The sequence below is a fragment of the Sus scrofa genome, chromosome 1, assembly GCF_054392235.1.
Source record: "Sus scrofa isolate SSC_HxYL_T2T_F1_AM1 chromosome 1, Sscrofa_HxYL_maternal_Yorkshire_Landrace_v2.0, whole genome shotgun sequence".
Lineage (NCBI taxonomy): Eukaryota > Metazoa > Chordata > Mammalia > Artiodactyla > Suidae > Sus > Sus scrofa.
This window is the reverse complement of record NC_139383.1, coordinates 57,706,253-57,734,009: the sequence shown is the minus strand read 5'-3', so window position 1 is coordinate 57,734,009 and position 27,757 is coordinate 57,706,253. Positions and strand designations below refer to the sequence as shown.

The 27,757-nt window shown below is 45.6% G+C and overlaps 1 protein-coding gene across 7 annotated transcripts in view; it reads left to right on the top strand.

The window, feature by feature from the left end:
• The window catches only part of MDN1 (midasin AAA ATPase 1), a 166,654-nt gene that overhangs the window by 109,300 nt on the left and 29,597 nt on the right, over window positions 1-27,757 (top strand). For 4 of the 7 annotated variants that reach the window (XM_084960075.1, XM_021089975.2, XM_084960099.1 and 1 more), the window contains 25 exons: window positions 280-450; window positions 3,359-3,573; window positions 3,949-4,336; window positions 5,028-5,137; window positions 5,799-6,504; window positions 8,983-9,144; window positions 9,601-9,874; window positions 10,640-10,875; window positions 11,757-11,852; window positions 12,498-12,592; window positions 12,879-13,000; window positions 13,597-13,743; window positions 14,620-14,729; window positions 15,329-15,402; window positions 15,890-16,085; window positions 17,401-17,560; window positions 19,715-19,861; window positions 20,649-20,775; window positions 21,999-22,104; window positions 22,602-22,717; window positions 23,556-24,023; window positions 24,260-24,486; window positions 25,055-25,210; window positions 25,387-25,556; window positions 26,311-26,472. In XM_084960075.1, the coding sequence (XP_084816201.1) occupies window positions 280-450; window positions 3,359-3,573; window positions 3,949-4,336; window positions 5,028-5,137; window positions 5,799-6,504; window positions 8,983-9,144; window positions 9,601-9,874; window positions 10,640-10,875; window positions 11,757-11,852; window positions 12,498-12,592; window positions 12,879-13,000; window positions 13,597-13,743; window positions 14,620-14,729; window positions 15,329-15,402; window positions 15,890-16,085; window positions 17,401-17,560; window positions 19,715-19,861; window positions 20,649-20,775; window positions 21,999-22,104; window positions 22,602-22,717; window positions 23,556-24,023; window positions 24,260-24,486; window positions 25,055-25,210; window positions 25,387-25,556; window positions 26,311-26,472 (4,941 nt within the window). Of the gene's footprint in view, window positions 1-279; window positions 451-3,358; window positions 3,574-3,948; window positions 4,337-5,027; window positions 5,138-5,798; window positions 6,505-8,982; window positions 9,145-9,600; window positions 9,875-10,639; window positions 10,876-11,756; window positions 11,853-12,497; window positions 12,593-12,878; window positions 13,001-13,596; window positions 13,744-14,619; window positions 14,730-15,328; window positions 15,403-15,889; window positions 16,086-17,400; window positions 17,561-19,714; window positions 19,862-20,648; window positions 20,776-21,998; window positions 22,105-22,601; window positions 22,718-23,555; window positions 24,024-24,259; window positions 24,487-25,054; window positions 25,211-25,386; window positions 25,557-26,310; window positions 26,473-27,757 lie in introns of those variants that run through there. The other 3 variants (XM_084960086.1, XM_084960067.1, XR_014805773.1) reach the window with 2 other exon arrangements.

Genomic DNA, 27,757 nt, shown 5'->3' with positions numbered 1-27,757 from the left:
AAAGTGACTTGACCAAGGTGGCAGAAAATTAAGAATATGAGGATTTTTTGTTTGTTTGTTTTTGTTTTTGTTTTTTACCACTCCCAGGCCAGGGATTGAACCTGCTCCACAGCAGCAGCCCAAGGTGCTCAGGGACAGCTCTGGATCCTTAACCCGCTGGGCCATAAGAGAACTCCCCACATTAGTTTTAGATGGGGAGTCTTACAAGACAGACCTCATGACTTGATTTATGGAATCTTTCTCAGATATTCTCTTATCTGATTATTCCTTTATCTCTAGATGTCTGCTGAAGAAGTGATCTCTTTGTGGTCCGAGTTATTTAATTCCACGTTTATGTCTTTCTGGAGCAGTACTGTGACCACAAGTCCAGAGTACTGGCTGACGTGGAGCCCTCTGCCTGGAGTGCAGCAGAGGGAGGTGCCGAAGTCCCTTTTGGACTCTACATTAAAGGTTTGTTGGCATAAAATTTTAAGAACGGTGACAGAAGAAATTTCTCAATGGACCTAGCAGTAAACATTTATTCCCAGGATAGAGCAGTGACTAAATAAGTCATTTCAATACTTTATTTTCTCCAGGATATTAATAAGTGTATCTTCAGAAAAGATATTCCATCTTAAATGGTTTGGAAAATCCTAAATTAATGTAAAAACAGAAAGTCTTTAATTTCTTTTCTAATTGAATCATTTTTTTCTAATTATAAGTTTTAAACAGTATGGAAACATATGCACATGTGTGTATATGCATGTGTGTGTACATATACATGTACACACAATATATTATGATATATGTGTATTTATATACATATACATGATGTAGAGTTCACTAGAAATAGCCACTCTGCTGTGCGTCCTTCTGTTAACATATTTTTTTTATGTTTAATATGTATGTAAACAAAAGGCTACTTTCTTTGTTGACATAATATGTCATGGAAATTTGGAGCCCTCATTCTAGCTTATTCTTTTTAAGGTATTTCATTGTACTAATTTCCCAGAATGCATTTAATCACTGTATGGTTGATAAGCATCAAGGTTTCTTGCCTTCTCCTCCTCCCTTTAATAAGCATACCTGTATCAACTACCCTTGTATAAGCCTTTCTGTGGATGTGTGACAGGAATTGGAATTTAACCCATGGCCAAAGTGTCTGCATGTTTAAAGATATTTATAAATATTACCAGAATGTCTAGGAAAGTAGGTTTTTGTGTTTCTTCCCTTTGTAAACCTTCTAGGAGATGGTGACATGGGGATGGCCATGGAAGGCTTGGGCTGGAGCATATTTCACTTATCATAAATCCTGTGTTTCCCTCTCTTTACAACACTAGGTGTTACTAATATTTTATTGCCAGTCATACAGTTTTGTTTTGTTTTGTTTTGTTTTTGCCTTTTCTAGGGCCCCACTTGCAGCATATGGAGCTTCCCATCTAATCGGAGCTGTAGCTGCTGGCCTATGCCAGAGCCATAGCAACACGGGATCCGAGCTGCGTCTGCAACCTATACCACAGCTCACGGCAATGCTGGATCCTTAACCCACTGAGCAAGGCCAGGGATCAAACCCACAACCTCATGGTTCCTAGTCGGATTTGTTAACCACTGCGCCACGACAGGAACTCCCAGTCATACAGTTTTTTAAAATCTCATCTTAATTTGGATTTCCTTGATTATTATTGAGATTGAACATCTTTACATATATGTATATTGATCATTTTTTACTTCTTTCTCTGAGTTTTACAGTCATATTTATTGCTCATCTTTTTAAAATGGGTAGTTAATTATCATTTTATTATTGAAGATCTCTTTATATATCATGGATAGTAAACCTTTACCTAACATATAATTGGAACTATACTTTCTCTTGTTTTTTTTTTAGGACTGCACCCACAGCATATGGAAGTTCTTGGTCTGTGGGTTAAATGTTGTAGGTTGCCAGCGTACACCACAGCCACAGCCACAGCAACATGGGATCTGAGCCTTGTCTGTGACCTACACCACAGCTCACGGCAACACCAGATCCTTTAACCCCCTGAGTGAGGCCAGGGATTGAACCTTTGTCTTCATGGAAACTAGTCAGGTTTGTTACTTCTGAGCCGTAATGGGAGCTCCTGATTGGGAGTATATCTCAAGTGTTCTGTTGCCTCTCAAATTTGGAAATGGTTTTTCTTATATCACACAAGTTTTATAGTGTTTTCTTTTCAAATATACCCATCCCTTTCTACTTTCTTGCTTTGTTATCATGCTTGTTAAATAAGTCTTCCTTTACTACCCATAGAGGTAAAAACCACTTGCTTATATTTTTTGTTTTTGTCTCATGTTTATACTAATTTAGTCTGGATATCTTGTTTTGTGAGGTGGGAGTGCAAATTTTTTATTTTAAAGAAACAGGTGTATCCAAAAGCAGTACTAACCATTTTGAGTAGTTCATCCTTTCATTTCATTTCATCTCATTTCATCTCATCTCATTTGAAATACTACCTCTGTCATAATACCTATTCCTACAAATGTTCTTGGGTTTATTTTTTGTGTTCAGTTCTGTTTTATTGCTGTATCAAAATTGATTTATTTAGCGTAAACATCTCTCAGATCCTATAATCTTAAACCATATACATCCCCAAGAGTTGCATAGAGTTAGTGTTTGCTGTTATATATATTTGACCCCCTAACCCTTTGTCATGGACAGCTGTTTCTGTGTCACACATTAACAGTCCTGAGGAGTACAGGCTTGTCCCTGTCTTAGATTTATCTTTCAACTCTTTTCCCTGCCTCCAAGTCTTACCTTCCTGTGGTGCGCCCCCAGCTCTGCTGCCCTGATGCCCAGGTTTGAGGGGTTTTCTACCTCATGAGTGAAGCACCCTCTGCTTCTCGTTCCTAGAGAATGGGATCCTTCAGAGGCCCACTGCACCTGACCGAATCCTGCCTTTCTTTTCTTTTCTTTTCTTTTCTTTTTTTGTCTTTTTGCCATTTTCTTGGGCCGCTCTCGCGGCACATGGAGGTTCCCAGGCTAGGGGTCGAATCAGAGCTATAGTCACCAGCCTACGCCAGAGCCACAGCAACGCTGGATCCGAGCCGCGTCTGCAACCTACACCACAGCTCACGGCAGCGCCGGATCTTTAACCCACTGAGCAAGGGCAGGGATCGAACCTGCAACCTCATGGTTCCTAGTCGGGTTCGTTAACCACTGCGCCACGACGGGAACTCCCCGAATCATGCCTTTCTGCTTCTGTCTCAGGCTGATGTTTACCTGTTCCTAGCAGCCCGAATCTCCTTTTTAAAAATTTCTCTTTGTCCCCTTAAGGTCCTGGTGCTGCTTGTTGAAACCCTTTTCATTAACTTCTAAAAAGTACCCTGACTCCTCTCCGTCTGTCAGGGTCCTGCCAGTCTCAGCAGAGCCGTGTTCTCCAAGTGCTGCTTTGAAGTCCTGACCAGCAGCTGTAGAGCAAGTCCCTGGGATGTTAGCGGCCTCCCTGTCCTGTCGTCCTCACACGTCACCCTGGGGGAGTGGGATGAGAGAGCCCAGCAGCTCCAAGACATCAGCTCAGTGCTTTGGACCAACATGGCTGTCCCTTCAGTAGCAGAGTTCAGGTACTCCCTCCCCACCCTGTGAAGACCGTACAGCTCCTGTCTTTTCTCTAGAGCGTGTAGTGGGTGCCTCAGTCAGTGCTTGCTTCTGTGGTGGCTGGTGCTGGTGGGTGGAAGAAAGGTGTTTTCTGGCTGGATGCACAGGTTTTCAGCCCATGATAGAAATTCCTTAGCTGGTCGGCCCCTCTGTCAGCTGTAAGTGTGTTGTGATCAAGAGGGTGGTGCTTAGAAAACCATGTCAGATTACATGAGAATAGAAATTCACGTCCAGGTATGGGCAGTACAGTCCGTCTTGTCATTTTCTGAAAGAGTGATAGTGCGGGAAAGGAATGGTGGTCGCTGTGGTGTAGACCCTTATGTGCTTTCCTGTCCCCACAGACGCACAGATGCCCAGCTCCAGGGGCTGGTGTTGTGCAGGCACCTGGCCGGCCTGGCGGAGCTGCTCCCTGAGCCCCAGCGGCAGGAGTACATGCAAAAGTGCGAGCAGCTGTTGCTTGGGGACAGCCAGGCCTTCCAGCACGTGGGCCAGACTCTTGGGGACATGGCCGGCCAGGAGGTGCTACCCCAGGAGCTGCTGTGCCTCTTGCTCACCTCCCTGCACCACTTGTTTGGGGAGGGGGAGGGTAAGCGGGACGTGCCCGAGCCTGCCCGCCGTGGGAGCCTGTGGGTGAGCCTGGGCCTGCTCCAGATCCAGACCTGGCTTCCCCAGGCACGCTTCGACCCTGCCGTGAAGAGGGAATACAAGCTCAAGTACGCCAAGGAGGAGGTATGGAGGCAAGGGCTTGGGTTCAGTATTTGACTACTTTCACTTGCCTTCAGGTGCTCAGAGCACCGAGGGCTGATTTTGCATAAGGTGTCCTGCAACTTCCAGGAGTGTGTTCTGAAGACTGCGATTCTTTGAGAGTTCCTGAGTAGGCGCAAGCCCTCTGACATATCTGCCAAGCAACTCTGGCAGCAGGCACAACAGGAGAACATAGAGGGAACTGTCCAGATCCCTGTACCCAAATTAAGTTTCAGATATTTGAATTTGGGTAACTTCATTAGACAGGGTATAGTGTTAGGTTTTGAGCTTTAGATGTGTGTTATCCAAGACTCAAGAAACAAGTCGATTCAGATAATGCGGTGTACCTCTTGCTATTTGAATTTCTAAGCAAACTCAGGAGCTGAATACATTAAGATAGTGATACACTAGTTCTATATTTTGAAGAAGGAAAATTACATTAGTTGAGATGAAGGTCAGGCTGTTACAGCAGAGACTTAGAAGGTCATTGGCATAAATGAGACAGTTGTTTCACACCTGACAGCCCTGAGGTGAGTGGTCCAGGTAGATGGAGCAGAATCTCTACTCAACTCTCCCCACCCCCTGCTTTGGGTCATTATCTTTCCCCTGGGACCCTGTCCCTCAGGCCTGTTCCTCCTAGCTGGGCCCAGCAGACCAGTGTCTCCCCTTCCATTAGCTACACCAGCTGCAGTGTGAGTGGAAGACCCGGAACCTCTCATGCCAGCTGCAGACTGGAAGAGACCTGGAGGATGAAGTCCTTCTCAGTCACGCTCATCCTCACGTCAGGTAACATAATAGAGTGAATATTTGAGTTGGCCATCATTGGCTTAAGTCTTCTTAACAAAAAGACATCTTGGGGTTGATCTTCTCAGTATAATTACTGTGTTAAGCACAGATAATGATCTACATCTCTGAACTTCATAAGCAGATAGCTCTTAAAGCCCTGGTTATGATCAGGAAAAATATATACTCTGTGAAACGAACAGGAGGACTCGCATGGGGCCAGGAGGGTTGAGACCAGAGCTTACTGTCATCATGGAAGGAGTTGGATGTAAAGATGTGCGCTGTGGGGGCATCTGTGATCTTAGGAAATACTGCTTAGTGTAGTGGATTCTGAGCTCTAGCCTTGTCCCTGCCCTTTGGCTTTAGACCTTGGGTAGGCCATTTAAAAAACCTCAGTGCCAAATCTAGAAAAGGAGGATAGTAGTGCCAACTTCAATGAGATGTACATGTAAAGTGCTCAACAACAGGTGTCCCGCATGGTAAATGCTGTGTATTTATTACCCATTTTCATCATCAAAGTCTAGTTTCATTTTTTTTGGTCAGTATATCATCTTTTATGCTTCAGTAGCTGAATTGTCTTCCTTCTCTTTTCCTGAGGGCTCAGTCTAGATTTACTGCCTCTCCTCTGGCAGAATTTGCATTTCGTGTCAAAATTTGCCTTTAGATTGCTTCGCCAGAGAATTGATCAGCTGGAGAATTTAATCTGCAGCCTGTCTAAGAAGCAGGCCTTCAGGCCCCAGCTGCCCGCGTATGAGTCCCTGGTACAGGAGATCCACCACTATGTCAACAGCATCGCCAAGGCTCCTGCCATTCAGGACCTGCTCACGCGGCTCCTGCAGGCCCTCTGCATGGATGGACCTCGTGCTGCCCAGGTGGCCCAGAACCTTCTGAAGGAGGAGGCCTCTTGGCAGCAGTCACACCACCAGTTCAGGAAGCGGCTGGCTGAGGAATACGCCCTGTACCCAGACTCTGTGGCCCCGTTGCAGGCATCCATCCTGCAGCTGCAGCATGGCATGCGGCTAGTGGCCTGCGAGGTCCATGCCTCGCTCCATGGCAACGTGGTCTGTGCTGACAGGCTGGGTACCTTGGCCACATCCCTGTTGGCTTTCCCATCAGTGGACCCCACTTTTCCCACCTACTATGCTCACGCCGATGCTTTGTGTTCTGTGAAGTCAGAGGAGGTGCTCCGTGGCCTTGGGAAGTTGATCTCCAAGCGCTCAGGAGGGAAGGAGCTAGAAGGCAAGGGCCAGGGGCTCTGCCCTACCCGAGAGCAGCTGCTGCTCAACGCCCTCCTGTACCTGCGGTCCCATGTGCTGTGCAAGGGGGAGCTGGACCAGCGGGCCCTGCAGCTCTTCAGACACGTGTGTCAGGTAAGCCCGCCTCCTGAAGGGAACTGGGCACAGGCAGGGCGCCTCTAAGACACCACTGCCTGGTGTAGTTGAGAGAGCATGGGAATCTAGCGTCTTTTCCTTTCTTTTTCCCATTTAACCATAAGGCTTAGGGACATTTTTCCTTCAATTTTTGAAAAAATTTTCAAATAAAAATTTTTTTGGCCATGTCTACAACATATGGAAATTCTCAGACCAGGTATAAACCCATGTATAGCAACAACCTGTACCACAGCAGTGACAATGCCAGCTCCTTAACCCGCTGAGCAACCAGAGAACTCCTGACCCTCAATTTCAAGAGATTAAAAAAATTACTAGTGGTGTTAGTCTTTTATTTTTTAACGAATTAATTTTTATGGTTGCACCTGCAGCACATCAAAGCTCCTGGGCCCAGGGTAGCCCTTTATTTGTAATACACTGCAAATATTTTATCCTTGTTTGTTGGTTGTTTTTTGACTTTGTTTATGGTAAGTTTTGCCTGTAACTTTATCAGCTTTTATTAACATTTAAGAAAATAGGGGAGTTCTCGTCGGGGCTCAACGGTTAACACACCCGACTAGTATCGATGAGGATGTGGGTCTGATCCCTGGCCTCAGTCAGTGGGTTAAGGATCTGGGGTTGCTGTGAACTATGGTGTAGGTCGTAGACATGGCTTGGATCCCGCATTGCTGCAGCTGTGGTGTAGGCCGGCAGCTACGACTCCAATTCGACCCCTAGCCTTGGAACCTCCATATGCTGCAGGTGCAGCACTAAAAGACACACAAACACACACACACACACACACACACACAAGGAAATAATTTCTGTTATCCCTTACCAACAAAAGCAATTTGTTCTCATTGTAGACAATTAAAAGAATACGTATAAGGAAAATTATTAAATTCTACCACTTAAAGCTGTGTAAACTGTTAAAATGTTGGTGTGTTCCACTCTAGGCTTGCTTATATGTGTGTGTATCTGTCAGTGTATGTCTGTGAGACTCTAAATTTTTTTTTTTTTTTTTTTTTTTTTGTCTTTTGTCTTTTTGTTGTTGTTGTTGTTGTTGTTGCTATTTCTTTGGGCCGCTCCCTCGGCATATGGAGGTTCCCAGGCTAGGGGTCAAATGGGAGCTGTAGCCACCAGCCTACGCCAGAGCCACAGCAACGCGGGATCCAAGCCGCGTCTGCAACCTACACCACAGCTCACGGCAACGCCGGATCCTTAACCCACTGAGCAAGGGCAGGGACCGAACCCGCAACCTCATGGTTCCTAGTCGGATTCGTTAACCACTGCGCCACGACGGGAACTCCCTCTAAATTTTTTAAAACCATTTGCCCCAGTGGTTTACTTTTTTGGGGTGGTGGAAGTGGGTAGAACCCTTTTAAAGATATAAATCTTAGCATAGTGATCCAGTAATTAACAGATAAAAGGACAAAGCTATCCCCTCTATGGTTTCCAAGACATGTCCTCACATCACTAGAGCCCTGCAAACCACTAAGGAAGTCCACTCTGTTCTATAACTCACCTTTATAAATCCAGTAGCTAAAAATCCAGTGTTTATGTCCCCTGTGATTATGGTACTCTCCCCCTGTATCGTATTTAGTGGCTGGCTGCTTTTCTGTTGTATGTGTGAGTAAGTCCTTTCCCACAGGTCAGTTCCTATCACTACATATTTATATTTGTATGTAAAAATTTCCTGCTATTTCGGAGGGGGATAAAAAACCATCAGAAACCGATGCCATTAAGAGTCTTGAAACTGCTTCTATGGCCATACCACCCTGAATGCGCCCGATTTTGTCTAATCTTGGAAGAGTCTTAAAGCTGAATCTTTGGGTAAAAATTCTAGAAAACAGAATTTCTGAGACAAAGGTTAACTGCTTGCTTAGGGCTTTTACTACAGATTGTCTTCCTGAATGGTATGTGCTTTTTCTTCAGTTCTGAATAGCAGGTGGGTCTATGGCCATACCACCCTGAATGCGCCTGACCTCATCTGAATAGTGGGTAGTTTCTTTATAGCTTTTGCCAGTTGGAGGACTTTAGAGATTAGTAGGGAATTGAAGGAATGTCTGGTAAGGTATCACCCAGTTTTGCCTGATTGGTTCCCCTTGGCCCCACAGCCCCCAGCCCAGGTTTCCCTTTTCTGAACCCCAGGTTCAGTTTGCATCACACCCTCACATTGCCGAACCTGAGCCTGTCCTTAAAGCGGAGCACTCTTTTCTCCTACAGCCAGTGTTTATACTTGTAAATAGTAACATCACAGCAAAGGGAGATTTAGGAAACTCAGGTTACTGCAGATACAGTTTGAACACAAAGCCCCTTTGCTGTCTGTTACATGGAATTTAGTTTCTTGGATATTGACATTTACTTGTTTTTGAACCAGGGTACTTTTGTTCTCATGAGAAATCAAGAGATGGCAAGTTGTTCACTGTAAATGCTTCAGCAAAGGCAAATAAACTTCCTTCCGAATGTGTGATTTTTCAGGAAATCATCAATGAGTGGGATGAACAGGAACGCATAGCTCAAGAGAAGGCTGAGCAGGAAAGCAGCCTGTACAGATACAAGAACAGGAACTCCACTACAGCCCTGAGCGAGGAGGAGGAGGAAGAACGGGAGTTCAGGAAGCAGTTTCCGCTGCATGAAAAGGTTGAGTGGTGGTGGGCAGTCTGTTGGGAACAAATTCCTTTGGTACCACACATCTTCCCTTTTTTTTCCCCTCTTCTGGTTTTATTGATATGTAATTTATACAATGCTTGTATATACAGCACTGTATAAGTTTATGTACACAATAATGATCTGTCATTAGGTGCATCATGAGGTGATGACCACAGTACATTCCATTACCATCCATCATGTCATAAATAACAGTGTCAAAGAAAAAGTCTTTTTTTCCTTGGGATGGGAACACTTAGGATATGCTCTGTAACCAACCTTCAACACTGTTACATCCCTTTGAATGGTTTTATAATCTATCTAAATGTATGTAATTTGCTACTTCATTTTCTTGTTCATTCACACGCCATCTTTCCCCCTCTCTTTAATGTGATTAGAACCATTGAATTTTGAATTTTGAAATTTCAGTTGCTCTAATGCTATTTACAGGATTTTGCAGATATTTTGGTAGAACCAACACTAGAGGAGAAGAGGGAACCTTCAGATGGGCAAGACAAGGAGACCCCTACAGATCCGGCCCTCCTGTCCCAGAGCTCAATGCAGGCGGTGATGCTCATACACCAGCAGCTGTGCCTCAGCTTTGCCCGGTCCCTCTGGTACCAGCAGACTCCGCCGCCACACGGGACAAAGCACTACCTCAGCCTGTTTCTGTCCTGCTACCAGACGGGGGCATCTCTTGTGACACACTTCTACCCCCTGATGGGTATGAAAGTTTGCTTTTGTTATGCTCTTGGGAAATCAAAACAAATAGATGTGATTACTATCTCTGGCACAGTTAAAACTATTATCTCCCTTTTTTGGTGAAATTCCTTATTGATGGAATTTCTCTAGCTTTTCAAGGACTAATTCCAAAAAATTAAAATTCTGCAATAAATATGGATTTTCATCCTTTGAATATTTTATTATAAAGAGATTAAGAAAATAAGGATATAGGCTTAGTTTAAATGGTCTCATTTCTTTGCATTATTTCCAGTTTCCCTCTTAACAGCTTCAATGCTAAAGCTGAAGTCATTAGAAAAGCACTGAAGCTGCTAGAGGAAAAAACAAGGAGGTGATATTTTCCTGGGAGCAGCGTGGGAACCCAGAAATTAACCTCATAGGATATATGACTTGATGTGGTTTCCTACATGACCTCATGAGTTGTTCTGTGCAAGTAGGAAGGAAGCTTTTTAAATGTCACTCTGCCTACTAAGAAGAGCAACAAAAACTGGGAATTTGAATCCGTCGGACCTAACTTTGCACCCTCTTAATTTACATGTAGGCAGTTTCTGAGTTCCTGTGTATATCCCAGAAAGTTGGCAGATTTTGGTGACCACTGTGTTGTGGGGGTCACAGTTTGTGTGATTCGGGGGTGAATGGTGTTGTGGTGTCTTGCTTCATTAGTCCCTGTTGTTCATTGTCAGCTTGTTGCTGACTGATCTCTTTGTAACCTGATACTGACCTTACTGTGATCTTGTTAACTTGACAGGAGTTGAGCTGAATGACCAACTCCTCGGCAGCCAACTTTTAGCCTGCACCCTGTCCCATAACACACTCTTTGGGGAGGCGACCTCAGACCTGATAGTGAGACCCGATGGGCCCTATGACTTCTATCAGCACCCCAATGTCCCAGAAGCTCGGCATTGCCAACCTGTGCTTCAAGGCTTCTCAGAGGCTGTCACCCGGCTGCTGCAGGACTGGCCAGAACACCCGGCGCTGGAGCAGGTAGGGCAGAGTTGAGGAGGCAGCCTTTCACTGTCCTCAGGGCATTACCTTGCCCAATGGGACATGCATACAGAGCTTTACAGAACCTCACTGTGGGGGGAGGCGCTAGTCACTAGGCACTAGGATGGTTGTGCCAGTTTGTATTGCTGTTGTGTGGATGATGTTTTGAGATTCTGCTGATTTTATCTGTTGTCCAGGGTTTGCTGTTCCTGTATTGAAATGCTGCTGTGTTGCTCCCTTTGTCCAGGCTCATCCTTATACTAGCAAGGACCTGGATTTTTCTGGATTGGCAAATTAACTCTGATGCTGCTCTGTGATCTTCAGCTAATTCTGAAATAACTCTTGTTTTTTTTGTTTTGTTTTGTTTTGTTTTTTTGTCTTTTTGCCTTTTTCTAGGGCCGCTTCCACAGCATATGGAGGTTCCCAGGTTAGGGGTCCAGTCGAAGCTGTAGCCATCAGCCTACGCCAGAGCCACAGCAACGCGGGATCCGAGCCGAGTCTGCAACCTATACCACAGCTCGTGGCAACGCCGGATCCCCAACCCACTGAGCAAGGCCAGGGATTGAACCTGCAACCTCATGGTTCCTAGTCGGATTCATTAACCATTGCTCCACGACGGGAACTCCTGAAATAACTCTTGATAACAGAGAGTAAACAAGTGATTATTTTATCAGACTCGATCTTATTTCCAGAGTAATGCAACAGATAAAGTATTTATCTCTGGCAAGGTCTGCAGCCCTGGAAGTTTCATCCACAGCTTCCATAAGTGTTTGCGAAGCAGGGCCTTTGCATGAGACTCCCAATCAGGCCTCTCTTCAGTACCTCTAACTTTTTGGTGGTTGGTTGCCCCACAAGGTTGCCCACATCTTTTTCCCTTGCAGCTGCTGGTTGTAATGGACAGAATTCGTAGTTTCCCACTTTCCAGCCCCATCTCAAAGTTCCTGAATGGCTTAGAGATCCTTCTGGCAAAGGCACAGGTGAGATAATTCTCTCTCTAGTCCTCATATTAGTTTGTAATCAACTGAAAAGAGATTCTCTTATGACACCTTTATTATTAGAGGGATAGGATGTTATAGTTTGAGTTGGAAAAGGGTGTGCCTCCTTGGTTTTTCTGGCATAAGGTCAGATTATTACAAGTGAAGCCATTGTCTCCATGGGGCACCGGGGGAACCTGCCTCTACTGTTCTCTCAGGGGGGCAGTGTCCACCGGTCCTGAGGGCTCGCTGGCAGGACTTCCAGGTTGGCCTTCAGACCAGCTAGATGCCTGCAGTCATCACCCATCAGCCTGTCAGCCTCTGGAGTGTCTGGGCCTTCCCTGAATTTCAGGTTGGGGCCCTGAACTTCAGAGGGGTCATGCAACTAACAGCAGGGATTCAGACTTGGGTCTCCAAACCCTGTGCTTTTTGCCTCCCTCTCGGCTCAGCTCTGCTGGCGGTTGTCAAGTGACCAGGAAGAACTTGAAGCTGGATAAGTGGAATGTAAATGCGTTACTGTAGATCTGTGTAAAAGATGTTTAAGGTCCCAGTGGTCTTCACTCGAGTCAAGTCCAGGATGTTCCTAAGGGAGGAGGTGATCAGGGGACTGATGAATGGCCATAATAAATTTTTTCTTTGTTTCTTCAGGATTGGGAGGAGAATGCAAGTCGAGCTCTCTCTCTGCGGAAGCACCTTGACTTGGTCAGTCAGATGATCATCCGTTGGCGTAAACTGGAACTGAAGTGAGTGACTTCCCTCCTGTCCCCAACTTACGCGGTAGGGACATCGTCTTTGGATGGTTTGTGTAGTAGGTCAGCTAGAGAATGTGCTTTCCAGTCATTAATCACAGAGGCGTTAAAATGACCTGAGGCCAGATAACAGCATACATCCCAGAGGCAGCACCCAGGCAGCTTCTCCGTCTCCACTTGGAAGGAGAGAAGAGTGAACACTTATCTCCTGCTTCTGTGATTTGAGATATTTCAGTGGGTTCCCTTAAATGCCCCCTCAGCCTCTTCTCCCCCGTTTCAGCTGCTGGTCCATGAGTTTGGACAATACCATGAAGCGCCACACTGAGAAATCCACCAAGCACTGGTTCTCCATCTATCAGATGCTTGAGAAGCACATGCAGGAACAAACAGAAGAGCAGGAAGGTAACACCTATCTGTAAATTCCCTGCTTATTGAGAGGGTCCAGGCTGAGCTCAAAATGCTGCAGGGTCTGGAGTTTACCTGTTCCCATGTCTCTCCCCACTGCTTTCACATAAGTTGCGTCATTTGCGTGCAATTCTTGAGGACTCAGCCTAGAAAGCTGTGTGGTTCTTTTCTTGCTGAGAGTAATAATGAAAGTCAGAGGTTTAAGTGACTTGTTCAGAGTTGAGAGAGCTAGTCATAAGAGGAGGTTTCCTTATTCTCTGTACCCATGAGGCAAGGCAAAGAAAAAACTTCTGTCCTGGGGAGGTTGTAGTTAACATGCCTGATTTAAGAGTTTCATCTCATATTCAGATCAAGTGCCTCATAATTCAGTTTCCTAATTTGCTGTGAGTGTATTTCACATATACCCTGAGCGTGGCTATAGTTGTTAAGCCAGTTTGGAATGTAGCTGTGGTTCTTGCCCCAAAGCTTCATTTTAACTGGTGTCTCTACTTAACGGCCATCCCTTAGGGATTCCTTAGTTGACTGCGTGCAGTGTTATGACAGGGAGTGATGGTATCAGGCACATGTATATTTTCCTCTTTGAATCTCCAAAGATGACAAACAGATGACCCTGATGTTGCTGGTCAGCACATTACAAGCATTTATTGAAGGATCCTCACTGGGAGAATTTCACATACGACTTCAGATGTTACTGGTTTTCCATTGTCATGTCTTGCTGATGCCGCAAGTTGAAGGAAAAGGTAAGGGGATATATATGTATATACATATATATAGGTACACACTATTTTTTCTTTAATTTTACCCTACAGTGTTCAAACGGTTATTATTTAGGCTTTGAATTTTCCACATGAGACAGGTGTCTTGTTGCATACCAGGTTTTAAACAAGACACTTTTGGTTGTTTGCCACTTGAATGTGATTCAGGAAGACAGGAAGAAAAACATTACAGTCAAGTACGGACTGGTTTTAAGTGAAGCCCTGACTGGTGAACCGTGGCAGAGGTAAATCACCAGATGCAGACTGGGGAGCTGGCCTGTTGGGGCAGCACATCTCTCTGTCTAGACAGTGCACATGCCTGCTAAGCTCCTGCTTGATCCAGGCCATTACTGGGTTCTTTGATCTTGGGAGAACTCTGCCACGTTATCAGCTAACTGTACATAAAACTATTGTCAATTACTGTCCCTGACCACAGCAGTTTAGATAAAACTGTCACTGTAAATGAATATAGATTTATATGAATGAACAGTCAGGGCAGCCTCTTAAATGTGCCATCTTTTAAAACAGACTCTGTTGCTGCTGATTTTACAATAAGAGTTTGAGGAAGGGATTGAAATTGTGAGTTCGGCGGAACATCTGAGTATACCATCTTTAAGAACAAAAGTGCAACCACAAAATCCACTACAAACTGAAATGAAAAAAATAGGGTAGCGTTGACAGCCTGCATCTCTGGGAACTGCTAACCCTGGCTCCCTGGTGAGCCAGTAAATAAACTGCATGTGCTATGCTGGCTGTAATCTCCTGGCCTAGAGAGTAATGAGGAAGGATCATCACTGATAGGTGAAGCCCGTAGCACATGCAGCAACTGTGGTATTTTTGTTTCCTTTTTGTTTCTTCCAGATTCACTTTGCAGTGTTCTATGGAATTTGTACCATTATTACAAACAATTCTTTGACCGGGTGCAGGCCAAAATTGTGGAACTTCGTTCCCCCCTGGAAAAAGAGCTTAAGGTAAGATGAACACCTGTCATAGTCACTCTTGGGAGAAGAAAATCAGCAAGTTCTTCCTCAGTTGTGTTCTTTAGTCTATTTCACAGTGAGGCAGGGGACTCTGGGCAATGGAGGAGAGCATTGCAACTGCCAGGTAGGATGGCAGGTTTTGCATTTTGTGGCATCATCTCCATTGCTGACCTGCCTCGTGTGTGAAGCTTCTGTGGAGTGGCCCCCACCAGAGGCCCCTAAGAGGGTGGGTCAGGGCTGCTCCCCTGGTCTTGCCCAGGCTGATCTTCACCTCAGAGGAGCGCCATCTAGTGTCGGTCTGTGAGGTGCTGGAGTGGCAGTGGGGGGATCATCTTTTTAATACTCACACTGGTTGTGGAGCCAGCCCCGGTTTAAGCTAGAGCACGTAGTGACCCACTGTTTGCAGCTAAACTTTTTTTTGGCACTGCTTCGAGACCAGCATGTGTTTGCTCTATTAGACTTGTTTTACTTGTTCACTTACAGTCCTGTGTTTGGGATGGAGAGGGCTCTGGTCTTTGGCAAACAGATGATCTAAAACAGAATGACACCAGCCTTGTAAAGCCATTCCTTGAGCTTCCTTTATCTTACAGGAATTTGTTAAGATATCCAAGTGGAATGATGTCAGCTTCTGGTCTATTAAACAATCTGTGGAAAAGACACACAGGTAATTCATCTTTTAAACCTGGGAATGACCAAAACTGAGAAATACTGAATGATGGACAGCATGACTAGGTTGTTAAAAGGCCTGATTTGCACTGCCTTGGACTCACTAAAAAACACTAGACTGTTTTGCTGGCTTTCCAGCACTGCCACCTTCCACCCAAAGCAGAGTTTCTCCGTAGGAAGAATTGATGTGCCAGATGCAGAGCAGGCTGTGCGCTGTGGAAGGTCAAGTTCTCTGCACTGCTCGCCTTTGACCTTGAGCAGAGTGATCCCACCATTCCTGGCTTGTTTTTCCTTCTAGAAAAGGGAGAAAACAATACCTGTCATGCTTTTTCCTTAAATAAAAATTATGAATTTCTAAGGAGCTCATTGTATACTAGAGGTATAGGTTATTAAGTTATCTATATATGTGTTAAGGTGTCATTTACATATTTGCTCACTTTCCATCCAAATTTTTTTCTGCTCATCTCCATCATTACCTGGGGCAGGACCCTCTTTAAATTCATGAAGAAATTTGAAGCTGTCCTGAGTGAACCCTGCCGGTCATCCCTGGTGGAGAGTGACAAGGAGGAACAGCTGGACTTTTTGCCAAGGCCAACAGATGCAGCTGAGAGTGAGACCCCCATTCAGAGTCTGAACAGGGCACTAAGGGAGACCCTGTTAGCCCGGCCAGCAGCTGCCCAGGTATTAGCTGGTGGGACAGTGTTTGCTTATTTCTGAGCTAATCAGGGAGCCTATGCTTTGTGTGGAAGGAGTGTCCTTAGAATTAGGTGAGGAAATGCTTTTGAAGTCCTGCTCTGGGGACTAGTGGTTGAGTTGGTATTTGTCTGCTTGCCCTTGCTGCAGAATATGGCAGAAAGTGTTAGTCCTGGAATATGCTGGAAGTGTAGTGCTAGCCAGGGGAGATGACTATTGTGCTTACCTGTATTTCCTCTGTGTGTGAGGAAAGAGGTGAAGCATGAGTTTAGGCATAGGGCGTTGCCGCTGCCTTAGGCTCCCACGTGGTGAAGCTGCTTTCAGGGAGTGGACGTGTGCAGTGATGTGCTATTTGCAGGGGTTGCTAGTGACTGACTATGTATATACTTCCCACCATGGCCAGTTTCAAGCACCAGGAATTAAGAGCTGGCTTATGAAATTCCTGCAAATTTGAACAGTAACCAAGACCTTGGGTGAACAGGTCTATTGCAGGATGGGCATCCTTGCCTCATATCAGGTGCAGGGAGCACTCCCAAGAGTGCCCAGCTCTGCCTTTGTATTGTATTTCTTTCCCATCCGGGGTCTGTAGAGGCAGCAGTGGTGTTTCTTAAGCTATTTTAAGTATTTCAGTAGTTTGGAAAGCATGATAGAAATGGAGCATACAGCCATGACATGTGTGATATGGCTGCCAAATTTATTTTCTTTTGATTGTACTCATCAGCTCACTGCTTCTGTGGTGCTGATCAGAGTTTTTGATGTGCTATTGATGACAGACAGCACAGGGATTTGGGATTCCGCAGGAAAAAGTAGGAATGAAAGTGTTGTCCCGGTGGACAACAGCTCTCCCCTCTGCCTAGTATCCCTTCCTGTAGTATGTGGATTCCTGGCATTTGAACTGCTACCCAGGAGTTGGAGGGTGGGGAGAGTTGGTAGTAGAAGTAGGATTTGGCAGAGGAGTATGGCCTCATTGGTGTGTCTGGGAAACGGCGGCGTAGCAGTGACACTGTCTGTGCCCTGGACGTGGCGGAAGCACATTTCCATTTCCCTGGTGACGAGCATAGCAGGTGATGCGGTCCTGGGGCTTCTCCCCTTCTAAATGCCCGGCATGTGCGGTTTTAGTTCTGGTGAGGCCACCTTTGTTCTTGTGAGACTTCAGAGGCGGGGAGAGGAGGGTTTCCTGTTTGCTGAGTCAGGTGTGCGGCAGGGGCGGGGGTGGGGGTGAGGGCAGCATTTCAGCCCAGCACCCTGCGTCTGTGCTGTTATTATGTTCTCGCCTCAACACTGGCTTCTGCTCTGTCTCTAGGCCATGGTTCTAGAACAAGGTCAGGGCGCCCCTCTCCCCTCCGAGGGGGAGCTTCTGCGTCGCTTGCCGAAGCTGGTGAAACGCATGAGGAAGGTGTGCCTGGAGCTCATGGAGGGGAGCCGCCTGCCCCACCTCGTGGAGGGCCTTGACCAGTTCACCGGTGGGTGCCGCACGCGGGGAGGGCAGGGAGGGTGGGTGGGGGATACCTGGGTCCTCTTGGACATCTCAAGTAGTGTTAAGTGGGTAAAAAACCAGCCTGAGACCCCTCAGTCATTGTGGTTTTCCTCTTGCCCTCGTCCTCTTCTGCAGACTAGTGCGGTGTTGAGCTATTTTCTACGATAGCCTTGTCCACATCAGCTCTCACTGGTTGAGGGCAACAGGAAAGAGGCACAGAGGTGGGTTTCCTAGAGTCTTGAAGCCGTCCCACCTCTCAGTGCTGTCTCCCTTGAGTTGAAGGAAGATTCATTCACAGTCCTCTTTTATTTCCCCTCACTTCAGAGAGGCGCAGTCCCATCTCCCCAACTGTCCTTGCTCTGTAGTCTGACAGCAATGGCTGGGAAGGGGAACCCAGAATTTAATAGATTATTCCGGCCCATGGCAGCCTTTTACCACTTCCCCCACCTCAACCCACCCCCAGTCCCAGTGAGTGTGGCGTCAGACTGAAGCTGTCCTTCAGGGAGGCTGCGGTCTGATTTCAGGGAGATCTTTTTTTTTTTTTTCTCCAAATATTGTTAGAATAGCTTAACAGCCATTGTTCCAGATGCCCTGTCTGCCTGAGCCTAATGTTGAGAGTTAGTGGAATAGAGATCCCATATGTGTCTCCTGGAAAGGACTCACTCTGTAAGATGCAAAGGGTTCTCCAACTCCTGCACTGGCAGTGCAGTGTGTGTGGTGTGCTGGCTCTTACCTGGAGGACTAGGCTGCCTGTACTTGTTTGCTAGGGCTGTCTTACAAAGTACAGCTGACGTTTGAACAGTGTGGGAGCTAGGGTGCCAACCCTGTGCAAGTTGGAAAATCCGAATGTAACTTACGATTGGCCCTCTGTATCCTTGGTTCCACATTCAAAGATTCACCCAACGCAGGCTTGAGTAGCATTTCAGTATTTACTGTTGAAAAAAATCCCGTGTGTATATGGACCCACACAGTTCAAACCGGCATTGTTCAGGGGTCAACTGTACCACAGTTTGGGTAAATGATAGAAACTATAAAAATTAAACGATAGAAATTTATTTTCTCACAGTTTTAGAGGCTAAAAAGTCCAAAGTTCTCTCCTTGGCTTTTGTAGATGCCTTTTCTGTGTTCTGATCTCCTCTTTTTTTAAGGACGGCAATCAGGTGGATTAGGGTGTACCCCTGAGGCCTCATTTTAACCTCAGTTGCCTCTTCAGAGGCCCTGTCTCTAAAATCAATCTCACTCTGACGTACTGGGGTTAGGACCTCAACATGGATTTGGGGTTACACAGTCTGTAACACCGCCTGTGGCAGGTTGGTGGCACCCTCCTGTAATAGGTGCCCAAGGGTGTTCAGGAAGGTAACATGGTGCTGGAGAAAGAATTTGGGCTTTGGAGTCAGTTCGGCCAGGGTTTGGGTCCTGACTTCAGGTCTGCTCTTTAGCTGAATGGCCTTTAGAAGGTGACTAGACATCTCTGAGCCTCTTTGAGTGGCTACAGATGAGTTCTTCTGGAGCTGTGCAGGTTGAAAGAATGTTTACCAAGTACCAGGTACAATGTAGGAGCTCAGATATTGAGTTGTATGTATGAGTTGTATATATTGGAAATCTTCCTCAAGTTTTAAAAATTTCTAGTGTAAATCAAAATATCATTCCATGCACAATAAGTGATTTTTGCTTGATTGATTATAAAATCACTGAATTAAAAAGGCAAAACACAAGTTCCCACTATGGTGCACTTGGATTGGCAGTGTTTCTGTAGCACTGAGACACAGGTTCAATCCCTGGCCCAGCACAGTGGGTTAAGGATCTGGCATTGCCGTGGCTGTGGTCGCAATTGCAGCTCAGATCTGATCCCTGGCCTAGGAACTCCATATGCTGTGGGGCACCTCCCAAAAAACAAAACAAAACAAAAACTACTTTTATTTGGATTGTTAATTGTCAAGAGATATGAAACCCCATGTATTTTTATCATGCATCTTGATCAGTTTAGTTATTTAGAATTGGCCAAATGCTAGGGACTGTGTTAGATAAAAGGATGAATGACACCTGGTCTTGGTTTTTCTAAAGGTCTTTGGTCTTGGGTGATCTGAGTACACTGAAAATTCCTTGAAATCTCTGTGTTTGCCCCATGTTACCTGTGCAGGTCAAGTAATTTCCTCTGTGAGTGAGCTGCAGAGCTTAAAGGTGGAGCCCTCCTCAGAGAAGGAGAAGCAGCGGTCAGAAGCCAAGCATATTCTCATGCAGAAGCAGCGAGCTTTAGCAGACCTCTTTAAACACCTTGCAAAAACTGGTAAGGTTCTCAGTTGAAAATACAATGGGAGTTCTCATTGTGGCTCAGCAGAAACGAACCCAACTAGTACCCATGAGGATGCCGGTTGGATCCCTGGCCTTGCTCAGTGGGTTAACAATCTGGCATTTTTGAGAGCTGTGGTATAGGTCACAGATGAGGCTTGAATCTAGTGTTGCTGTGGCTGTGGCGTAGGCTAGCATCTGTAGCTCTGATTCAACCCCTAGCTTGGGAACTCCCATATACTACACCTGCAGCCCTAAAAAGCAAAAGCAAAAGAAAACACAGTGAAGTTTAATCACCTGCTTTTAGGAAGAAAAATAATTTGGGTGATTTGGGGGGAATTTCTAGAAACAGTTGAGATGGTGGGATGCATAAGGTGGCAGGCAAAGTTTTTGAAGTGCCATTCTAAGAGTTCCAGTCACACACATGAAATCCTATGATGAACCATTTGTGATTCTCAGAGTTTCACAGTTTTGTAATAAGGCTCAGAAACCATGTTTTCTGTTTTCATCACCATATGTTGTGCAGCACGCCCTTCCAACGTTGCGTAGAGAGCAATGCTTCTCAAACTGATTCATGTATGAATCACCTGGGGAGCCTGCTAAAGTGCAGAAGCAGCTTCTGTTTCAGTAGGTGTGGGGCAGGGCCCTAGGGCCTGCTTTTTTAACAAGCTTCTGGGCATTGCTGTTCCCAGGACTTGACTTTGAGCAACAGTGGCATTGGGGATTATGCCTGGCACACTCATTCTCTTCTGAGTTTATTTAAACACATGCTACTGATTTCCTAGGTTTGTCATATCGCAAAGGTATTTCCTGGGCCCGTTCCAAAAACCCTCAAGAGATGCTTCATCTTCACCCGTTGGACCTCCGGAGCGCATTGTCTATAGTCAGCAGCACTCAGGAAGCTGATTCTAGGTTTGTGTTTTTAATTATAAATGGAGCAAGTCATTTAAGCTTCTGTGTTCTCATTTGCCAAAGTGGGGATAGCAGTATTCCTGTCCTAGTGTTGCCATAAAGGTAAATTTAGAAAAGTGCCCGGCTCAGGACTGGCAGGTGGCGAACACTCAGTAAGCATCAATTTTCTTTTCCTCTCCTCCCTTCCTTTCCCATCCTGTGAGAAACATTGGGTGGTTCGAGCTCTGTTGGGGGTCTGGGGGGTGAGACAAACAAGGGGCCACTTAAAACGTCAAAAGCATGTGTTAGTAGTTAGTCGTTGATTTTCTTCTTTCCATTTTTTTCTCCTAGTATCCGTCTCTCCTGGTTTGTTTGTTTTGTTTTTTGTTGTTGTTGTTGTTGTTTGTTTGAACTTTATTTTTGTCCTGAGGTCTATTCACTTGATTTGAAAAAAAATCCAGGTGAAAATGTGTGAGAGAATGGCTATATTTTTAACTATTCTATATACATGAACCTCTTCTAAGTTCCAATACATTCTTGAATTTGAGAGCCTGTTGAAGAGAGATGGAGTTCCCGCTCTGTTTTAACTGTTAGTAACTATAGCAGAGGTTGTTGGAATGGGCTGACTGCAGCATATACATTTGTTTTTTCTTTGCTCAGCGGCCCTGTCAAGTGCCTTAAATTTGAATTCAGCACATTGTAAGGAGTGGAAATTTTATAGAAGCATTCTGGATTTTCAGTTTTTGGGGGAAATTTGGCCATGTGTGCTTGCCTTCCCATGCGGTCAGAAGTTAGCTATAGCCCTCTTTTTCCAGGACACATGCTCTCAGGTTCACAATGGTCATAACAGTCCCTGTTGCTTCTCCCTCACTGAGGTCAGCTGTCATTGCCACGCATCATTCTGGGCTTGGCTCTCCTTAATCGTGTACATGGTCTGTGTGGCTTCTGTTGGCATCAGAGTTTATGAACCCTTGCCTCCACTGCCAAGAGAGTTATAACACTTCTGTTAAGGAAACCATATTGTCATAATTTATTTCCACTGTACTTTCAGTGCTAAGTGTGTAATAAATACATCCTTTGTATAAAGGACTGTTGAGTGCCTGACTGCATGAGTCCTCACAGAAATAAATCTGTTCAGACTCTTGGCTTTGGGTTGTGGCTAAATAGACCAGTCCCTGAGTGCTCAGGATCTGGGGTGGAGATAGTGGTTTTAATTAAGTAAATCATATTGATTTCTTCTCCAGGCTGCTTACAGAAATCTCCTCTTCATGGGATGGGTGCCAAAAGTATTTCTATCGCTCTCTTGCACGGCACGCCAGGCTTAGTGCTGCCCTAGCAGCTCCTGCCAAGGTAGGATGATGGATCCTTGGGATTGTTGGGGCCTAGGGACATTCCTGTTCCTGTCATCCTCAGACCCTGTCACATGATCACAGCCTATTAGTGACAGTGACTGAGCTTTTTGCAGAACATCATTAAACTTACATAAATATCTGTAATTTTGTGTTTATTAGAGAGTGTCTTATAAGTCTTATTACTCAGGACCAAATGCATAAGAAAATTATGGAAGAAAAACTTCAGATTGAGAATGCCCCCCTCAGGTCTTTTTCCCCCCATGTAAGTTGAGACGAGACCACAGATACCCAATTTTGGTGATAAACCTGGTTCCTTTTCAGGGAACGTCAGTGTCTGTGGAAGCATAATTGGAGCAATGCTGCTCACAGGGGCCCGCATGTCGCCTCTAGAGGGCAGCACCTCCACGCTTCCCTGAGCTGGGCCCCCCAGGGGTGCAGCATGGAGCAGTGTTGGCAGCCCCCAGCATGCTCTCCTCTTCCCTCTTGCCTTGCCAGGAGATGGGCACAGGCAACGTGGAGCGGTGTAAAGGTTTTTCGGCACATTTGATGAAGGTACTTATCCGGCAGCGGCGCTCACTGACCTTGCTGACAGAGCAATGGATCCTCCTCAGGTATGGGTTGACTGGCAGCCTTTGCAGCACAGTCAGGAGCATTGTGTGCAGCTTAGTGCTACTGTGAAGTCTGAGGCCCCGAGAAGCAGGTCGCTCTGCTCCTCGTTTTTGGTGGTGATGCCTCTGCATCTCTAGGGGATGAGTTCAGGGCCAAGTAAGATGCCAGAACTGTCACAGCCGAACCACACCTGGGTCTATTGGAATGGGGGTGTCCTTGTGGGCTGAGGGGTACAGTTGTGTTCCTGGTATTGGGGTGTCCCTGTCTCTGGCATAGATCAGATGTGAATCGGCTTCGACTAGTTAAGCTTTATGGACCGCAGAGTTACAATTTGCTGAACTGTCCATGATGCTCCTTACTGGAAATAGATATTTAAAAGATGAGGACAGTTCAGAAACCTGTCATCATCTGCTGAGTGGATTCTTGGCTGAGAGGTAGTATTATAGACTATAATCACTTCAGCTTCAGCATTTTCTTCTCCACTCATAAGAACTTACCTAATAAAGTATATTACATTTACTAGATTAAACAACAAACAAACTGGCAGTTGAGTCACTGCAGAGCTGTGCTGGATGTGAGAGGGCTGGGAGGGGCGGGTGGTAAGCAGTGAGTGCTGATACTTCTGATACTCAGAGGGCGTATCTAAGCACTGGGGGCTGGTTCATGTACTTTGGAAGGCATTTTAACAGGCTTTTTACTTGTCTGGGGGAATCCTCTTTTCCTATGTATGTGGGAAAGCCTGAATTTCATTCAGAAGTAAACAAATTTACTATTACAAACAGCTTGGTGACACAGTTTAGGTGCCATATGTTTTCCCCGTGGGTTTGTTTCTCTGTACAGGAACCTGCTCAGTTGTGTGCAAGAGATTCATGGCAGGCTTACGGGGCCGCCTGTCTACCCCGTGGCCTTCCCGCCTCAGGATGGGGTTCAGCAGTGGACGGAGAGGCTGCAGCACCTGGCCATGCAGAGCCAGATCCTGCTTGAGCAGCTCCTCTGGCTCCTCCAGTGCTGCCCCAGTGTGGGGCCGGCTCCAGGCCAAGGTGATGCCCAGGCACAGAGTCTAGAAGCACCAGAGCTCAAGACAGGGCAGCTTTCTGGAGCAGTGCTGGACCATATCCCATCAGATCTGAGCTACCCATCTCCAGTTCCTAGAAATCAGCTGCCCTCCGGTTGCCGGATGAGGAAACAAGACCAGCTTTGGCAGCAGTCAACCGAGAGATTAACAGAGATGCTAAAAACCATTAAAACAGTGAAAGCTGATGTTGATAAAATTAGGCAGCAATCTTGTGAGACTCTCTTTCATTCTTGGTGAGTGTGCCTATGTCTTTGCTCTCCCTCTGTGTGTGTGGATGTTGTTCAGGTTTAGTAATGGGATGAAATGATGAAAGGGGTCATGCTTCAGTCCTCAGTTTTCCAGTGGAGGGGCGCAGTGCTTTGTGGATTATGTCTTGCTATAAATCTTTAGCTGTGATGAGTTTAGTGGATGCAGGGGTGTGTGTGTGGTAGCACTTCATTTCAACATTGTGATGTTTCTGTTGTTGCAGGAAAGATTTTGAAGTTTGCTCTTCTGGGCTGAGTTGCCTGTCCCAGGTATCAGCTCATTTGCAAGGCCTAGAGTCCTTGTTCATTCTTCCAGGGGTTGAGGGTGAACAAACAGACTCACAAATGGCATTAGTAGAGAGTCTGAAATATGTGAGAAGAGAGATCAATAAAGCCACAGATGACTTCACTACCTGGAAGATACATCTGCTCACCCCAGGTGGCCAAGGAGGTGAGGACTGCTGCTCACTGAGGGAGTAAAGCCCAGCGTAGGAACAATGTCTTAAAAAGTCCAGATTGTCCTTCAGACACACTGTTTTCTTTTCTAGCTATATCTGTCCGGGGCGCTAAGGCAGGCAAGTGTGGTTGAACCCACAACCCTTAACTTACATTGCCTCTGTTGTTTGAGTACCTTGCTTCTGGATTGCCGTCATGTTGCTTACTTTAGAGTATGTGTGGGGAGGCAGCATAGGCTCACTGCTGTTCCAGAAAATTCTCCCTTATACTAGAAAGCTGACACCAGATGTTGGGACTAAGTTGGTGCTTATGCACAACATCTTAACTGTCTTCATATTTTTGGCATTCTTTTAGCAAAGACACTAGCCTTGTAGGTTTATTTAGGCCAGGGATGTCTCGTTCATCTTTGTATCCAGCACAGCTTGACAGTGGCTCAGTCATAGCAGGTGCTTTATCTGTGGCTATTTATTAAAACACCAAACGAGGATTGCTCATGATTTCCAGAGGCACTGAAACAATGATTTGGTTTTTAAAATTTGTTTTGTACTGTGTTACTTGACTAGGAAACCAAGCACTGGAGGAAGGGTTTATAGAGGATTTTTCAGAGCAGATGGAAACTGCCATCCGGGCCATCCTGTGTGCCATCCAGAACTTAGCAGAAAGAAACAGTAAGAAAGCAGAGGAGAACACTGACCAAACAGGACCACAAGAAGAGGATGGTACGTCTGAAATAAGGGGAAAAATTAGTTTCAGACTTGATTCAGTTTTTATTTGATGATCTATTTTCATGGCTAAATATTTAAGGACAAATGTTGGAAATGATTATTGGATGAATGAAGATGAAAGGGGTTTATTTTCTGTCATTCACCATGTCGTTCTTTTCTGTGAATGAAAGAAGCAGCTGGTCTTTGGGGACTGCAGTCAGGACATCTGATAAGACTCTTAGAGGATGACCTCTGGGCCGACGTGAGCACTTTGCATGTGCAAAAGATCATTTCCGCTGTCTCTGAGCTGCTGGAGAGGCTGAAGTCGTATGGCGAGGATGGCACAGCAGCAAAGCACATGGTAACCAGTGGGTCCTTGCAGGCTTCGTGCTGTTCATAGTGGGCCTGGCAGAGGCAGAGGGAGTCTTGCCTCGCTGCATTCTGTGGCTGGTCCCAAAGCAGGCCTCCTTGATAGAAACACTAAGAACTTGATCTCTTTATACATGTAAACCTCATTGACAAAACTTTGCAAGCTTAGGGCTTGCTGGATAAGGGTTACGTCTTAAAATGCATAGGTGTAACAATGCTAGCAATCCATATCACATCCTAATCACAGACTTCTGGGCATTTGACGTTAATGGTGGATGTCGCCACCATAACGAAGGCTTGTGGGTCCTACTGTGCAAACACCATTCCCGTCACAAAGAGCCGGAAGAGGATGGGGTTGTCATCTCTGTAACGCCAGAGAAGCCGCTTATTTTCTAGGGCCTGTATGTTATTCTGTAGCATTGCCTCCAGTGTCAACTTTGATTCAGTAGAATCAAACTTTGAACAGTAGAATTTGTTTATAAACATATTTTAAAAAAAAAACAAACTATTTTATTAACTGAGACTTAAAGTGACTGAGAATTTAAAGTGTAGTTTTGTGAAGGTTTGTGTGAATAAGGAAGAAATCTCGGCAGGTGTGTGTGTGTGTGAATAAAACATACTATTGGTGACATTTAGTACATTCACAATGTCGCACATCCATTGTCACTGTCACTGCCTAGTCCGGGAACATTTCTGTCACCCAGAGGAAATGCGGTGAGAGCAGGCCTTCTGTCTTTTTGCCCCAGCTCTTCACCCAGGCCTGCTGCTTGTTGGTGCGCCTGCTGCCCATGCTCTCCAGGTACTCAGACCTTGTCCTCTTCTTCCTGACCGTGTCTCTGGCAACTCACCGAAGCTCTGCAAAGCTGCTCGCTGTGCTTGCCCAGATCTTCATGGAGCTGGCCCAGAAGGTAAGGACGGTTTATGGGAAGCACCTTGGGGCCGTGGGTACCCAGATAGTCCATACCCATCAATGCTGGGGTGGATGGGCTTGTTTTGGACCGTCACATAGCGCAGGAGGTGGTATGCTCTCCCTGTGGATGTTTTACTGCTGTGTCTGGCCTGTTTTTACTAAGCCTGCTTCCACTGAAGTCTTAGAACCTGCAGAGCCCCCAGGCTCCAAGTCTGTCTAAAGGCTGCTGCTTTCTGTTCACACCCTTCTCTCCCCGTCTCTAGTTTAGAATTTTTTTCTGATAATTCTGAGCTAAACTCATAGGCTAAATGAATCCTTAAAGCTATTAAGTTTTAAGTCATTTGTATTTAATCATGATAAAATGGTAATAGGGCTCTTAATATCAGGAGGGGCATTTTTCTGTAATAGGTAAGTCATTCAGCCATGTAGCCAGTGTTGTGAAAAGCACCAAAGTTGTAGGGATTGTATCCCCTACCCTTGAAATTCAAGAGCAGCACACAGATCTAACAGGCCCAGCACTGTGTCATAAGTCCTGTCATGAGGGTGTCCAGTTTGGGACTCAAAGAATGAGTAAGTCCGTTAACCTCAGTTTCCTCATTTCTAAAGTGAAATTTGCATTTTTGTGAGAAACACCTTCAACTGAGTATGTAGTTTTTTATTTTTTATATGTTTCTAGTACCTCAAGATCATTTCTGAATCCAAGTATCTATCGTATAGGTATGTTTCGCTTGAGGAAGATAGGAATTTATAAACTGAAGGTGAAGTCTAGGCTTTTTGAAAACAGTCAAGAGTTCTTAGTTATGAGTATCTGAAATAATGGAAAGGCTCAAAAAAAAAAAAAAAAAAAAAAAAGAGTGACAAGCCCAGGCCTTTTATCTGGAAGATAAATATGTACATTCGTTGAATAGTGGATAAATGAATGTGTCGGATTTGCCCCGTCTATCTGATGGACAGTGAACCACTGTTACATCCCATCTCTTCTTGGAGGAAACTGCATGCAAAAGATAGTGGGAGTTCCCATTGTGGCATATTGATAATGAACCCTACTAGTATCTGTGAGGATGTGGGCTTGATCCCTGGCCTTGCTAGTGGGTTAAAGACTTGGTGTTGCTGTGAGCTGTGGTGTAGGTTGCATATGTGGCCCGGATCCTGTGTTGCTGTGGCTGTGGCATAGGCTGGCAGCTGCAGCTCCAACTTGACCCCTAGCTTGGGACCTTCTATATGCCACAGGTGTGGCCCTAAAAAGACAGTGGCAGGGAGTTCCCTGGTGTCTCAGCAGGTTA